This window comes from Abramis brama (assembly GCF_963993115.1).
Source record: "Abramis brama genome assembly, chromosome: 7".
NCBI lineage: Eukaryota > Metazoa > Chordata > Actinopteri > Cypriniformes > Leuciscidae > Abramis > Abramis brama.
This window is the reverse complement of record NC_139969.1, coordinates 9118781-9132509: the sequence shown is the minus strand read 5'-3', so window position 1 is coordinate 9132509 and position 13729 is coordinate 9118781. Positions and strand designations below refer to the sequence as shown.

The 13729-nt window shown below is 36.5% G+C and overlaps 2 protein-coding genes across 2 annotated transcripts in view; both read left to right on the top strand.

Annotated features, from left to right (window-relative positions):
- The first annotated feature begins 478 nt into the window (after positions 1-478).
- LOC311086901 (NACHT, LRR and PYD domains-containing protein 1a allele 5-like) lies at positions 479-3410 on the top strand. Its single transcript, XM_084120092.1, has 4 exons — positions 479-1690; positions 1875-2123; positions 2217-2301; positions 2441-3410. Exons 1-3 carry the CDS (start codon positions 1678-1680, stop codon positions 2291-2293), a joined length of 339 nt encoding a protein of 112 aa, XP_083976218.1. The 5' UTR covers positions 479-1677; the 3' UTR covers positions 2294-2301; positions 2441-3410.
- Positions 3411-6120: 2710 nt separating this feature from the next.
- The window catches only part of LOC311086900 (NACHT, LRR and PYD domains-containing protein 1 homolog), a 38634-nt gene continuing 31025 nt past the window's right edge, over positions 6121-13729 (top strand). Inside the window, exons 1-3 of the mRNA XM_084120091.1 lie at positions 6121-6211; positions 7212-8886; positions 13142-13225. Of these exons, the coding sequence (XP_083976217.1) occupies positions 6181-6211; positions 7212-8886; positions 13142-13225 (1790 nt within the window). The 5' untranslated portion in view covers positions 6121-6180. The remainder of the gene's footprint in view (positions 6212-7211; positions 8887-13141; positions 13226-13729) is intronic.

Sequence of the window (13729 nt, the reverse complement as noted above, 5' to 3'; positions counted from 1 at the left end):
ACCAGAAATATAGTATTATTGCTGTTAACATAACTGTTGCAAATAAATATACATTTTATACAACAAATTAAGTTTTTCAAATATGCGTTATATCTGTGTGTGAGTGTCTCAACTTTAAAACTTTGCCGTCTCATATTTGGACCCTAGCTGCATTCTAACATTTCTTATGAAACTTATTTTAACATAACATGACAAAATGTGTACAATATAACTGATGTATAGATTAATGTCTTTCCCTCATGTTCTTTTTCTCTCTATTTATTTATTTATTTTAGTCTTCAGCTCATTGTTCTTTTTAGTATTCTTATGACATTGAACATATTGTAAATACATTTTGTATATTGTATACAAAGTTGTATGTCATAAACGTGTCATCTCTGTATGTTTTGCAAAAAATAAATAAATAAATAAATAAAAGTAGACAGCTGTAAGCACGTCCCAGCCGGGTCCGTCACTTATTGGGTTCCCCGGAAACATTTCCGTTGTGTTCTGTTCTATTTGCAGCGCATTTCTGTATTTGTTTGTGTTGTGAACTTTTGCAGCGCGTTTCTGTATTTGGTTGTGTTGTGAACTTTTGCAGCGCGTTTCTGTATTTGGTTGTGTTGTGAGTATTTTGAGCACACATGTGTTGTGAAACTGATGAAGATGTTTTCTTAATTTGCAGGTGGTTTTCTATTTGCATGTGTTTTCTTCAGTTGCAGCGCGTTGAGCTCTCTCGGCCACCGTAGATTTTTGCTATTTTTAAAGCAAAAAAGTTATATATTGTGCCTTTAAGAAGTATTGTTTTGTTGTTTATGTTACATCCCTGACCTAGACCAGGAACCGTAACAATAGAATGCAAAATGTATTAACAAAATAACTATACAGAAAAAAAAAAAAAAAAAAAAACCTAAGTACAATAGTAACAGTGAACAAATTCATAATCCGTGCACGCTTTCGCAATCGTTGTTTTGTAAATTGTTCTTTCGCAATAGTGGTTTGTAATATTCAGTTCCTGTGAAAAATTGTGAAATACTGTTCCAATAGGTGAAGTTACATTAATATGCTGATTGATTACATAACAATAGGCTATTTGGATGTAATATTCAGTTCCAGTGAAAATCTGTTCCAGTTAATGGAGTAGGCTATACACAGGTGATGAGTATTCAGTAGCCTACCGGTAAACTCCACCCGCTGGTGAATATTACACATCACCTGTTCAGTTTTGAAAACTGTAGCCTCACAGATTTGTGGCCTACCTTATTTTATAAATCTGTTTTTCTGTAGGCTATTAATTTGTTGTGTATTGTTAAGATGAATACAACTGTCTTAACTGAATTTTTCTAAGATTTGGCGATGGGGTGTGTAATGTATAGGCTAGATGACATGAAACCACATGTGGTTGAACTGACCCCCCCCCCAAGGATGAACGTAATTTCTTATATGCCCGGCCCATGTTATTTGCATTGAAAACCGCTTTCGTTTTTACACGTCCGGGACTCCTGGCTGCAAGTTGCAACTCTTTCTTTACGTCAAACTAGTTTTGTTGAAATATACTGTATTTTGCCAACGCGTGTAGCCTATACGTAAGATTAAAAAAGTAAATTCAAAGAGTTCAAGAGTTATAATTTATAGTAGGCTATTGGCAGACTACGTTGCGGATCGGCATATTCGCGGAAGGTTTTTTATTCCAACAGGATGAGCAGCTTTGGTAAGTGAGAGAAACGGCGCGAACAGATTAGTTCCCAAACTCAAATAGTTTGAAACAAATCTAAATCTCTATTTTGTACAATTAGACGTTTAACCTGTTTATTTATTTATTTTATAATAATGAGTTACGAAAACTTTGAAATATAGCCTTGTTTCTATGCCTAATTCATTTTTTTTATGCCCAGAGGCCCAGTTTGTGAAAAAGAACGAATCAGTTCTTATTCAAAGGGTTATATCAGTGATGCCAATAGCAGATGAGCTAAAAAATAAAGACATGATACATCCTGAAACATATGAAGATATCAAAGCAGAAATAACCAACCGGAAAAAAATGAGAAAGCTCTATGAAGCACTAGAGGCCGGAGGAGACAGAGTGAAACATGACTTTTATTATGCGCTGAAAAACCATGAACCATTCCTCTTCAAAGAGCTGGGTAAGAGAATCTACAGTTGCTATTATTTGAAATAAACTTAAACCTGTAGGTAGTCTAATATGACCTATCCTGTCCTGTGGTTGATGGTAACAGGTGGTGGAGCTGAAAACATATGTGAGGTGGACAGCAGTGAGCGGAACCTGCTGCAGGAGAGTATGCAGCTACAGTGAACTGAACAGTGAGTATATCAATTGCATGTTATGTACTGTATTAATATACATGTCAAACACTTATGCTCTGAAATCAAACAATAACCATCTTTGTTAGGAATATTCTCACTGGAGAGCAAAGCAAAATTTTAATTTTATTTTTTACAGATTGCTGATATTCTGTCCTTGATGCGACAACAGACAGCTGTGCAAGACTTTACAGACCTAATGTGAAAAAAAGAGAGAAGATGAAGCCACGTGAACATGAAATAATAAATGAAAGGAACAGTTCAACTTTGTCAAGTAAAAAAAAAAAAAAAAATCAAATTTTCTTCATGTAATATACCAGAATTTGTAGGCTGTGTTCTACACATTTGAAATGTATGAAAGTAAAGTTTGACTTTTTTGGAACATTTGACCTTGTGTTACATGGAAGAAAAGCTTTATTTTTTAGGTGAACATTTTAAAGCCATAAAGATTTTTTATGCTGCTCTTTTAATGCTATAAAGACAACATTTTATACATCATCATCTATAGTTATCCGACTTAAATATATTCAAATTAAAGCCTTTATATTAATAGTTATTTAAAACTTACTTTGCAAAGTAAAAGAATTTGAGATTATTTTTTGAAAATCCTCCACTGACTTACCTCAGTGATGATGTCACAATTTATTGTCATATACTCGCCTTCATGTCATTTAGAGCTGCCTTTATGCCTTTGATTGCCCTTACTGTTCATTTCCTTTCACAACACATTGAAATAATTATTGTGCATCCGTTTTTACATTCCAGTTGGAAGGATTCTCTTCTCCTTAATAAAGTGATAACTTTGTGAATTGGTTTACATTGTTCTTTTTATTTCTTAATTTTCTTACCTGACAAATAAATGACTAAATGTGATTATTCTAGACTCTGATTTATCTCTAGAAGGTTACAGCAGATCGATGCCCAAGGTAAGAACACCAAGGCCCATGATCTGAATAAAGCAGCAGGCTCTTGATCTGGTACCTTTAGATTTCTGTCTTCTCCTCACTTGCATGAATGTGCACAACTAAGTAGAACGATCTTATGAGCGAGGTTTACCTCAAGCTATGTGTGTAATTGTGTTTGAATGGTTGTAATCTTTTGCAGACGTGAATAAAACAAAAATACTGATGGCCTTGATATTGCTTCCTCTAGCTGGGACATTTAGTGATTCTATATTTCATATAGCTTATCAGAAAAATGTTAAAGTTAAAAATAGGGGGTATTATTTTATTATGAATTCTGACCAAATTTTTACTTTGAAATATATTTTTTGTACTTTTTAGTGACTTTTTTAATATTTGGATTTAAAGAATAGTAAATAGTTTTGTCCAGCAGCACATGAGTAGTAGCCTATATTTTACAGAATCCATCAGTTATCTCAATACAATGTGTACAATGTACAGTGTTTGGCAAGACCTAAAGACATAAGTCATAATGACTTATGGTTACACTTGAAATTATTACAGAATAGATGTCTGAAATTATGAAACATGTTCAGTTAATTGAACCCAGTCACAGAATGTTACCTGAGAGATGGAGGAGACAGGGAAATAAAAAGAAGGGATTTGGAACAGAAAAACAAATGTCTTTGTTGATTTTTAATTCTACGACATGCCAGTCACCATTAAAACTATAAATATTTTAGAGAAAAGAGGGAACGGTTTACAAAAAATTATTTAGACATTTTTTCCACAATGTTTTTACTAAATTAACTTAAGGAAGATTCTTTTTAGTGGAGACAGACAGCCTTCAGTGTTTCTCATTCAGTCTAATTCTTTTGCAGATAAATACTGATATTTGACTTTGCGTTTTATATATTTGATCCTTTATTCTGTTTTGCCAGTATTGAGGAAGACAGCAACCATCGTTTCTTCTCAACTCTTAGTGTATTAGTTTACGATGATAAAACGTACCGTACTTTATTTTGCCCTACACAGAATGAGCCAATGACATTCTAGATTTCCAGTTAAAAAAAAAAAACATACTCAAGCACTACACATCCAGTGTTTGGAATGCATTCTAAATGTTCTTCGAAAGAACTCATCACTCAAATAACTGTATTTGCATTAACATTCATGTTTAAACTTTGTTTTTTAGGTTAGATATGAGGCATAGACGGAAGACTGAATTTCTCTCGAAAATCTCTCTCCCTTGTCCACGCTCAGCGTCAAGCAGCTCTGACTGGAAAATCCATCATTTTACATCATTTTACATTGAACATGTACCCTTTACTTATTAATTTATTTCAGTTTAAAACTTTTGTTGAGTGGAAAATAATTACTTTATGCACTTTTAAGGCAAGTGTTAAATGCCTGGTTTGTAGTGTTTTGTTATATTAATGTTTTTCTCTTGCGGTTCTCCAGAGTGTAATGAGCAGACGAATGGTGTGTTTTCTTTCCTGCACTCTGTGTGTGGTTTGAAGAGTGTAGAGCTGATGATATTCAGTCTGAATCAGAGCTGGGCTCTCAGGATTCTCTCTCTCATCCAGACCTGCAGCAGTCTGCAAGAAATCCAGTAAGACCGACACGTCAAACAAACCAGTCAATGTTGGATCACTCAGATTTGAGTAATTGGCTTGCCAAACGTGTTTCATAATTTCTACTTAATGTTTTGACAGTCTGTCTTTGGACAACACACTTTGATAATATGCTATGGTCAGGGCCGGGCTGTGACATGATAGTCGCCACACAAAAGGATTTTTATTTCATATCTAATGTGCCACTAACCTCCCTCATTACTGACATGTTTAAGTTTCGCAGTGTTTATGTGTTATGCTGTGCATATACAGTGCCGGGAATGTTTCTTACAAGCAGCTCTCATAAAGTGCTTCAGATACACTATTCTGTTGCATCTCAAGAAAGTCTCTGTTGCACTGACACTTGTCTCTGATTTATTTTCTTTCTCGGTTTTGATCTTGAAACAAGTTTTGATTATCAATATGGTAAGTCTCTGAATTAAAGTTGAACTGTGACATTAACATTTTAGTCTTACATAGTACAATATTTTTGTAATATGTAATATAATGCATATATAGCCTACATTGTCAATATGAAAACAATATTACTGTCCCCCAATATTTTGCCCATCAAGCTCGGAGTGCTGTCACATTTATTTATTTTTTCATTTCAATTTAGTTCTGTACATTTACATTAAAATAAACTAAAGCTTGTATAACTTTTTTCACTTATATTGCTGCTTGCTTTTTGAAGTCCTGGCATGTGCAGTTTTAAACCATGTATCCTGAATTATTTATATATATATATATATATATATATATATATATATATATATATATATATATATATATATATATATATATATATATAAATATATGTTTTTTAATTTTTTATGTTTTTTATGAGCGTTCTATTGAAACACAGATGGCACAAACTTCACAATGTTGCACTTTAGTGTGCCGGCATTTACCCATAACTTATTGCACTTTTGCCTGTTGTATTTTTAGCTCTTGTGTACTTAAAGGGTTCATTTGGTTTAAACCCACAAGTGCAGATTGACATGATGCAGATCAAACTTGTCATGCAAGTTGGTTACCAGTGTATAAAACCATGCAAAATATGGATAGAGGTTAATCCTGGATTTTTAAATGAAGCATTTTTCAAGTCAGCTGGCAAACATTTGTATATTTAAAATAACAAAGATGAAACAAGTCTATTTTTTTTTTTTTTTTTTAGTATATGGGAAGATAGTTACAGAGTCTGTCATGTTTCTCAGTAGGTTACTGGTTAACCTGGGAGTTAGCAATAAATCGTGGTCCTACTTCCTCCTTTCTCTTCTCTAATTTGTCCAAAGCTCTGTACTCTTTCATCAAGATAGACACAAAAATATATAATGTATTCTTCTTTTAGATTTTGATGGAGGATGATCATAAGAAGAATGATGTCAGATAGCTGTAAGTGTTCATTTCAATTGTCCTTTATTGCTGAATATTAAAAACGGTCAAATTTGTGTTTAGTTTGTTCATGGTTTCCATTATATTTTGCCTTGTGGTTTAACATAAATGGCTGGACAGGTCAAATGTACCATATCAAAATAACCTAAAACCAAAGCAGAAAAAGGAACAGTTATATCAGCACAAAGTGCTTCTTCTCCCTGTGTGATTTAGATTTACAAAGCTCATTATGCCATATAGTCATATAGTCTGTTTCTATGATCTATATAATTAGAAAATAATATGATTGATAATAGTAATACAAAACTAGCTTTGCACAATGTGTTTGAATAACAGTACAACTTTCTTGGTTGCCTTTTTTGTTCATAACTTTTGATACTACAGACTATGTAGATTTTATGTCTTTGGTACAAGAAGTTTGTATGGAAGTGAGATTTTCTTACACTAACGTGGCAACAGCACCTACTTCCTTTTTTACAAAGACAACCAATTGAAACTACTCTAAAAAAACAGCCTAATGACCAGCACAATACTAAAACCCCACAGGCTTTTATGCCACAGGTTGTAGAGTTCCTATTTTCAGATTAATTGGTGGACCTTATTGAGTAAAAAATACACATCTGTCTGTCTATAGAATCGGGCATTTATATAGCGCTTTCATATGTACTACTGTACACCCAAAGCGCTTTACAATCATGTCAGGGGATCTCTCCTCAACCACCACCAGTGTGCAGCATCCACTTGGATGATGCGACGGCAGCCACAGTACAACGGCGCCAGTGCGCTCACCACACACCAGCTATAGTGGAGAGAGGAGAGAGAGTGATAGAGCCAATTCAATGTAAGGGGATTATTAGGAGGTCTATCTATGCCTGTACATTATCGATTATCTGTACATTATCGGTTATATGCCAGCTGTCTTGTCCATGTCAGTTAGGCTACCATCTATTTGAACTTTATTATTTAATATAAGTCAGTGACTGTTTTATGTTTCTTGTAGGTTTGAGCCCTGTGATTGTTCAGTATAAGGCGTCAATCACTGACAGATGCAAGTTTGTGACAGAGTATAACCCTCTATCTGATGAACGTGTGGAACTGGCCGCCCGTTACACTGAACCAGTGATCATTCAGAGGAGCAGAGAGCAGACTGAGAAATACTATCGTGGACGTGAAAGGTCTCCTCATGCTTCTGGAACAAAAACATCATCTCAACTGTTATCAAATGACAAGAATCACAGCGTTAGAATAGACCAGCTGTTCAGTCCCGACAGTGATGGAAACACACCGAAATCTGTGATTCTCTGTGGTGATTCTGGTAGAGGTAAATCCTTCACGTTACAGAAGATCATGTTGGACTGGGCTTCTGGAGAACTTTACTCTGAAAACTTTGATGTGGTTTTTCTGTTGAAGAGTGACGAGCTGAAGTGTATTTCTGAGGAGATGAGTTTGATTGAGCTCTTGAGCCGGAGTTGCAGTTTAACATCAGATCAGATCTCACAGATACTAGAGTTAACACCAGAGAAGGTCCTCTTCCTCATTGATGGATCGGATGAGTATGTATCTCATCCACCCATTCATTTCATGTTACTGCACACTAATCCATCCAAGAGAGCGCCACCTATGGTTATTCTTAGGAACCTGTTGAGGGGAGTCTTGCTGCCTGAATCATTCATGCTTGTAACTACGAGATCTATAGCTGATGATGCAGTGATGAATCTCCTCAAAGGACCCCAGCGTTTCACTGAGATTGTGGGCTTCTCTGAGAGAGGGGTGCAGGAGTACTTCCACAAGTTCTTTCAGGATGAGCAACTCTTCAAGAAAACAAATGAGAGTGTGAACGCCAATGAAGGCCTCCTGACTACTTGCTCTGTGCCTTTGCTGTGTTGGATGATCTGTTTTTGTCTGGAGAAGCACATCACAGATGGTGATCATGTGATGACAGAACTAAAGACAACCACCTCCATATATGTTCACTTTGTGTCTACTCTACTGGAGCATCATGGCCAGAGTCAGTCTGTCCTCACCATGCTGAGGAGTCTGGGTCAGCTGGCAGAGAGAGGAATACAAAATCAGCAAGTCTTTTTTGATGAAAAGAGTGTGGCCAAGACTGGCTTAGATGCCGCCACGTGTCTGTTCTTGTATGAAGGTAGTTTGAAAAGGAAAGACAAACAGGAGCCAGTGTTCAAGTTTATGCATTTCAGCTTTCAGGAGTTCTTCACTGCTCTTTATTATGTTTTACTGGATGAAGAAGAGCACTGGTTAAAAGTCACTGAGCTGTTTAATTTGATGGAATGGGAGGCTATAATTGACAGGCCATCTCCAGTTTTGAGAGAAAGAAGATCAAATCCCATCCCTCCAGTTATGCTTTTCATCTATGGTCTCTTAAATGAGGAGGTGAGCAGCCAACTCTTTACTAAGCACAAATGTACCATTCCTCACACCATAAAACTGAAGAAAAGAGAATTGAAGAAAACACTCAAGAGAGCTATTGTTTTGATGACCCGCCAGTATGGAATTGAGTTGTTTGCTCTCCATTGTCTGTATGAGCTCCAGGATGAGAAGTTTGTGAGGAAAGATCTGCATGCTTACAGGTCCATGGATCTGTCTTGTATTTCCCTGAGGAGCACAGACTGTTGGGCGCTGCTGTACTGTCTTCAGTTCTGTCCACACATCAGAGCAGGCCCGGTTCTAGAACCAAATCACTGAGGGTGCTTCTGAATATAGTGAGGGTGCTGCTTACATAATCGTAGGAAATAGCTCAAGACTGTCATCAGTCTGAAACATAGTATCTCAAAATTGGGGATGTTGTATACAACAATACTACTGTAATTGCTGTTATGTTAAAGGGGCTATATGCTTTTTTCTGAAATTTAAACTCGCGACTGACACCTGTGGCCAAAAAACGGAACTGCTCTTCCTTTCTGCTCGCTCTCGTACGTGCACACTTCACAAGTCATCCGCTGCAAAGAAGTCTACATTATGTTTACAGAGGTAAGAACAGTCAAATACATATATTGTTTGAGAAACTAAGTTTGTTTGCTGACTAGCGGTGGTGGCAGAGTGATCTGAAACGTTTAACATGAACGCGCTTGACGTCACATCCGCAGACAGCGCGCGAAAAATCCGACCCGACAGAAAATAGGAAAAATAGGATACAGGCTTATAGGTGCACCTACTGTGAGCTGACAAGGTGTCAGTATGCTCATCAGGAGATGTTTGAGTCATACATGGTCAAATAAAAAGGCTATTGTTACGTTTATTTTGGGGAAAAAGTTGCATATAGGCCCTTTAAACAATATACGATCTGGCAGTAAATTATAGAATAGCATGTAAACAAGCAGCCATCTTCACTTTGCAAAACATTAAAACATGCCACACATAGCCTACCTACACTGTGGTGATACCCTTGTTGTAACCGGCTTCAACTTCAATTGAACACTTCTAGAATGGCCAAAAAAAGTCACTGCCTTACACACGTCTCTCTCCATGACGGTGAGAGACACATTTTTACATAACAAGGCAGAAAATGTACCATGAACATCCAACCTAACTTGAACATAAACACACGTAACTTTACTAACACAAACCCCAACCATATTGCTGTAATAACGCATAAATCAACTCCCAACAAACAATTACCCATAATGCACTAGCGCTGAATGCCGGGTCTGTACAATATGACAACCATGACAACACATCAACACCCAATCAGTCATTCATTGTTAGCGTTATGCATAAACATATTGATAAAGCACTGCAGCAGTAACGTTATTACACCAAGGTATTGCTGCTATATTCTTTATGACAACTCCAATAACAACGACAAGCAGTTCAAAACAATTGACAGCAAAAGACCAAGAAGCTGCGCTAGCTTAACGTTACACAACACACATAACGTTACACAAAATACTTATTGAGCATGCTACAATTATTAATAATAATGCTTACAGGTTGTGATTCGGAGGAGGAGGAAGAAGCTAATCCAAATATATTCAGTACTGTAACCTTCCTTCAAACCAGGGCCGTGCACAGGGGGGTGGCCCGGTGGCTAGAGCCACTGCCCCTATGCCCTCATCGACTGAGGTGCCCCTCTTCCCCATCCCCACCGCTCCGCTCAAAGCATTCCGCTGATTCCGCTAATCCGCTCCAGGTTTTCCCGCTCGCTCCGCAGCATCACTCACAGTATACGACAGTTCACGAAAGCTGTCGCATTAACAGGTAGGCTATGCAAGACAGTGGTTGAATCTGCGAAATTAGTCATTTGTTTTTGTTGTATTTATGTCGGTAATGTTTTGCTCTTGGTCTTCTGGCTTCTGGCTCTTTCTTTGATTTATATCAACCAGGGCTGGACTGGCCATCGGGCATACCGCGCACTTTCCCGGTGGGCTGACGTGCTTTTTGGGCCAATACATCTCATACTCATGGGCCGATACATCTCATACTCATACTCATAAAAATTATTAGGCTTATTATTTTTTCTTTTTCTTTTTAACGGCCTATAAAATTTGTACATCGGCGGCCCATTCATTTTGTTTTGTTTTGTTTTGCTTAATTGGCGGTGCCGGGTTTGTGCCAGTGTAATGCATTGGTCAGAAAAAGTCAGCGTTAGGTTTTTTTTCTTTTTTTTTTCTGACAGACCAGCCCATGAAACACGTAGATCAGCGGCCCATTGGTTATTTTCTTGATTGACACTGGGCTGGGCCAATCACATCTTTAAACGAGTGAGCGAGAGTGCAGCAGTGTCAGTGTGTATCTGTCAAAATAGTCAGCGAGATGGAGAAGAAACGCAAGGAATGTGCAGAAAAACAGCTTGAAAAAATGGAAACAGGCCCTTGAAGCAGACACTGTAAAATGTGTCAAAATAGACACTACCGTTCAAAAGTTTGGGGTCAGTAAGATTTTTTAATGTTTTTAAAAGAAGTAGCCTATCTTCTGCTCACCAAGGCTGCATTATTTGATAAAAAACAAACAGTAATATTGTGAAATATTATGACAATTTAAAATGACTGTTTTCTATTTTAATATATTTTAAATTGTAATTTATTCCTGTGATCAAAGCTGAATGTTCAGCATCATTACTCCAGTCTTCAGTGTCACATGATCCTTCAGAAATCACTCTAATATGATGATTTGATGCTCAAGAAAAAATCATTATTATTATCAATGTTGAAAACAGTTGTGTACATTTTTTTTTTCAAAATTCTTTGATAAATAGAAAGTTCAAAAGAACAGCATTACTGTATATTCACATAGAAAACAGCTGTTTTAAATTGGAATAATATTTCAGAATATTACTGTTTTTGTTTGCATTTTAATCAAATAAATGCAGCCTTGGTGAGCAGAAGATACTTCTTTTAAAAACATTAAAAATCTTACTGACCCCAAACTTTTGAATGGTAGTGTATATTTTCTGACCTTCATCAGCTCCAGTGGCAGATGATGATAGTGAGGAGGATCAGGAGAGAGACGAGAGAGTGTAGAGCCTGCGGTATTAAAGCAGAACTACTTTCAAAACACTTTGGCTATGTCATGAGTGTAGGAACCCATAACCCAGTTACAGATTATTTAGCACATCTGCATAGTTGACGATTACCGCAATTCACTAGAAATCTAATGAGAGGCGTTTGTAAACCATGTTTTCCGCCAAAATAAAAGCTTGAAGCAGTTTGCGTCAAAATAAAATATCATGTGCTTATCTCTTTCAAGTATAGAAATTGGTACAAAACTAATTATGAAAGTTTCCTTTATTGTTTTACAAAATATGGCTATTACTGTCATTGGATTAATATTATAACTATTATTATGTAGTAGGTGTAATGTAAATAGACACTGTAACTAAAATAGGTTTGAATTTTTCTTTGTTTAATTTGCACACTGAATATGGGTTGGAACTCTCAAAGTGCACCAGATTGATGAATTTAACATTAAAATGCACAAAATTTTCTTACAGGGGGGGGCATGCCCCCAACCCCCCCTAGAAGGACAGAGGTCCCACCACAGTTTTACCAAAAATCCTGTGAGAAACACTGGTATTGCTATGCCAGTGCAGCTTATAGCTTGTTTTAGGATTCATCACTAGTATTAATAAATGTCAAATTTTTACTTATTTCATCTGTTAACTCTCACTTGTTCATATACTCACTCATTACATGGCATTAGTGGTTTTAAGGAATTGGAGTTGGTATGCATATATTTAAGGGCGTGCAAAGATGGGTGCTGTTTATGATCATATAGTGGGCCAGTCTGGGCCAAAATGCCAGGGCCGATTTTTTTATTTTTTTTGCCCCAGTCCAGCCCTGTGTACAACATATCCACGTTCTTAGAATTAGCTGCTTGTCTAATCAAATTATTGTACTCTTGATCAGATCTAATACAAGTAACTAAATTTTGGCACACTAGTGTGCCACCCCCCCCCAAAAAACAAAATAGTGCCCCTTTTTTGGTTTAGGCCACTGCCCCTTAAAATGTCTGTGCACGGCCCTGCTTCAAACGGCTTGCTTGAGCCATTTTCTTATGTCCATGATGATTAAAAATGGACACTTATTTTTACGTTACCTAAAGCCCCGTCTCAGAAAGTCAGCTAACAAAATTTCTGAGCGGGAAGCACGCACGCAAGCAAAGTGGGCAATTAAAGAGACAGCTTCACCTTTTGCGTATCGCGATCACGAAAGGACAACTACAATGCATTAAACATGAAAGCATAACGAAATAATTTATTTAATATATATATATTTGTTTAATTTTATTAATTTATTTATTTTGTGTAGGCTATCCTATTATAGGCAAGAGTGTGAAATCCGTCTGTGTTTTATTTTCGGCAAAATCTCGTTTATGTGTGCTATTAATAATTTTTCATCTGAGGGTGCTTTCACTTTTATTTGAGGGTGCTTAGCACCCTCAAGCACCCCCGTAGAACCGGGCCTGCATCAGAGAACTGAACCTCATGTACTGTGATTTAACAGCTGATAAACTCAAGATTCTTCAGCCAGCACTGTGTATGTGTGAGACTCTGAGGTCAGTGTGTTTGGGTTGAGAAATCCAAAGCACAAAACTTAACTTGATTTAAGCTCTTCTCAAAATACAATTATTAATTAAATATTGTATATATAACTACATACATATATATATGTAAGAATACTCTCTGTTGTGATGAATATGTTTAAAAAAAAAAAGTTGTGTTGTGGGGGGTTCTGGTACTAACTACCATCCTCATAATAAAGAAAAAAAGCCATAAAAAATAAATTATGTTTTAGAAAAGAAACCTTTATTGAGTAGTTTGACATAATCCTCAATTCTTTACATTAAAAATATTACAGTATACAGTATATTTAAATATGCTGTAGATACATTTATGTAGCGGACCCCGCCCGAATGATGGCCAAAACTTTACTGATGTTAATGAAGTTTATTGAGTCCGTTTTTCACTCCATAAATCACCGTAAGACTCCAAAAATCACCGTAAGAGCTAAACAAACAAAGTACAAGAAGCGCAAATTACCGACTAGTTCAAAACTCAAT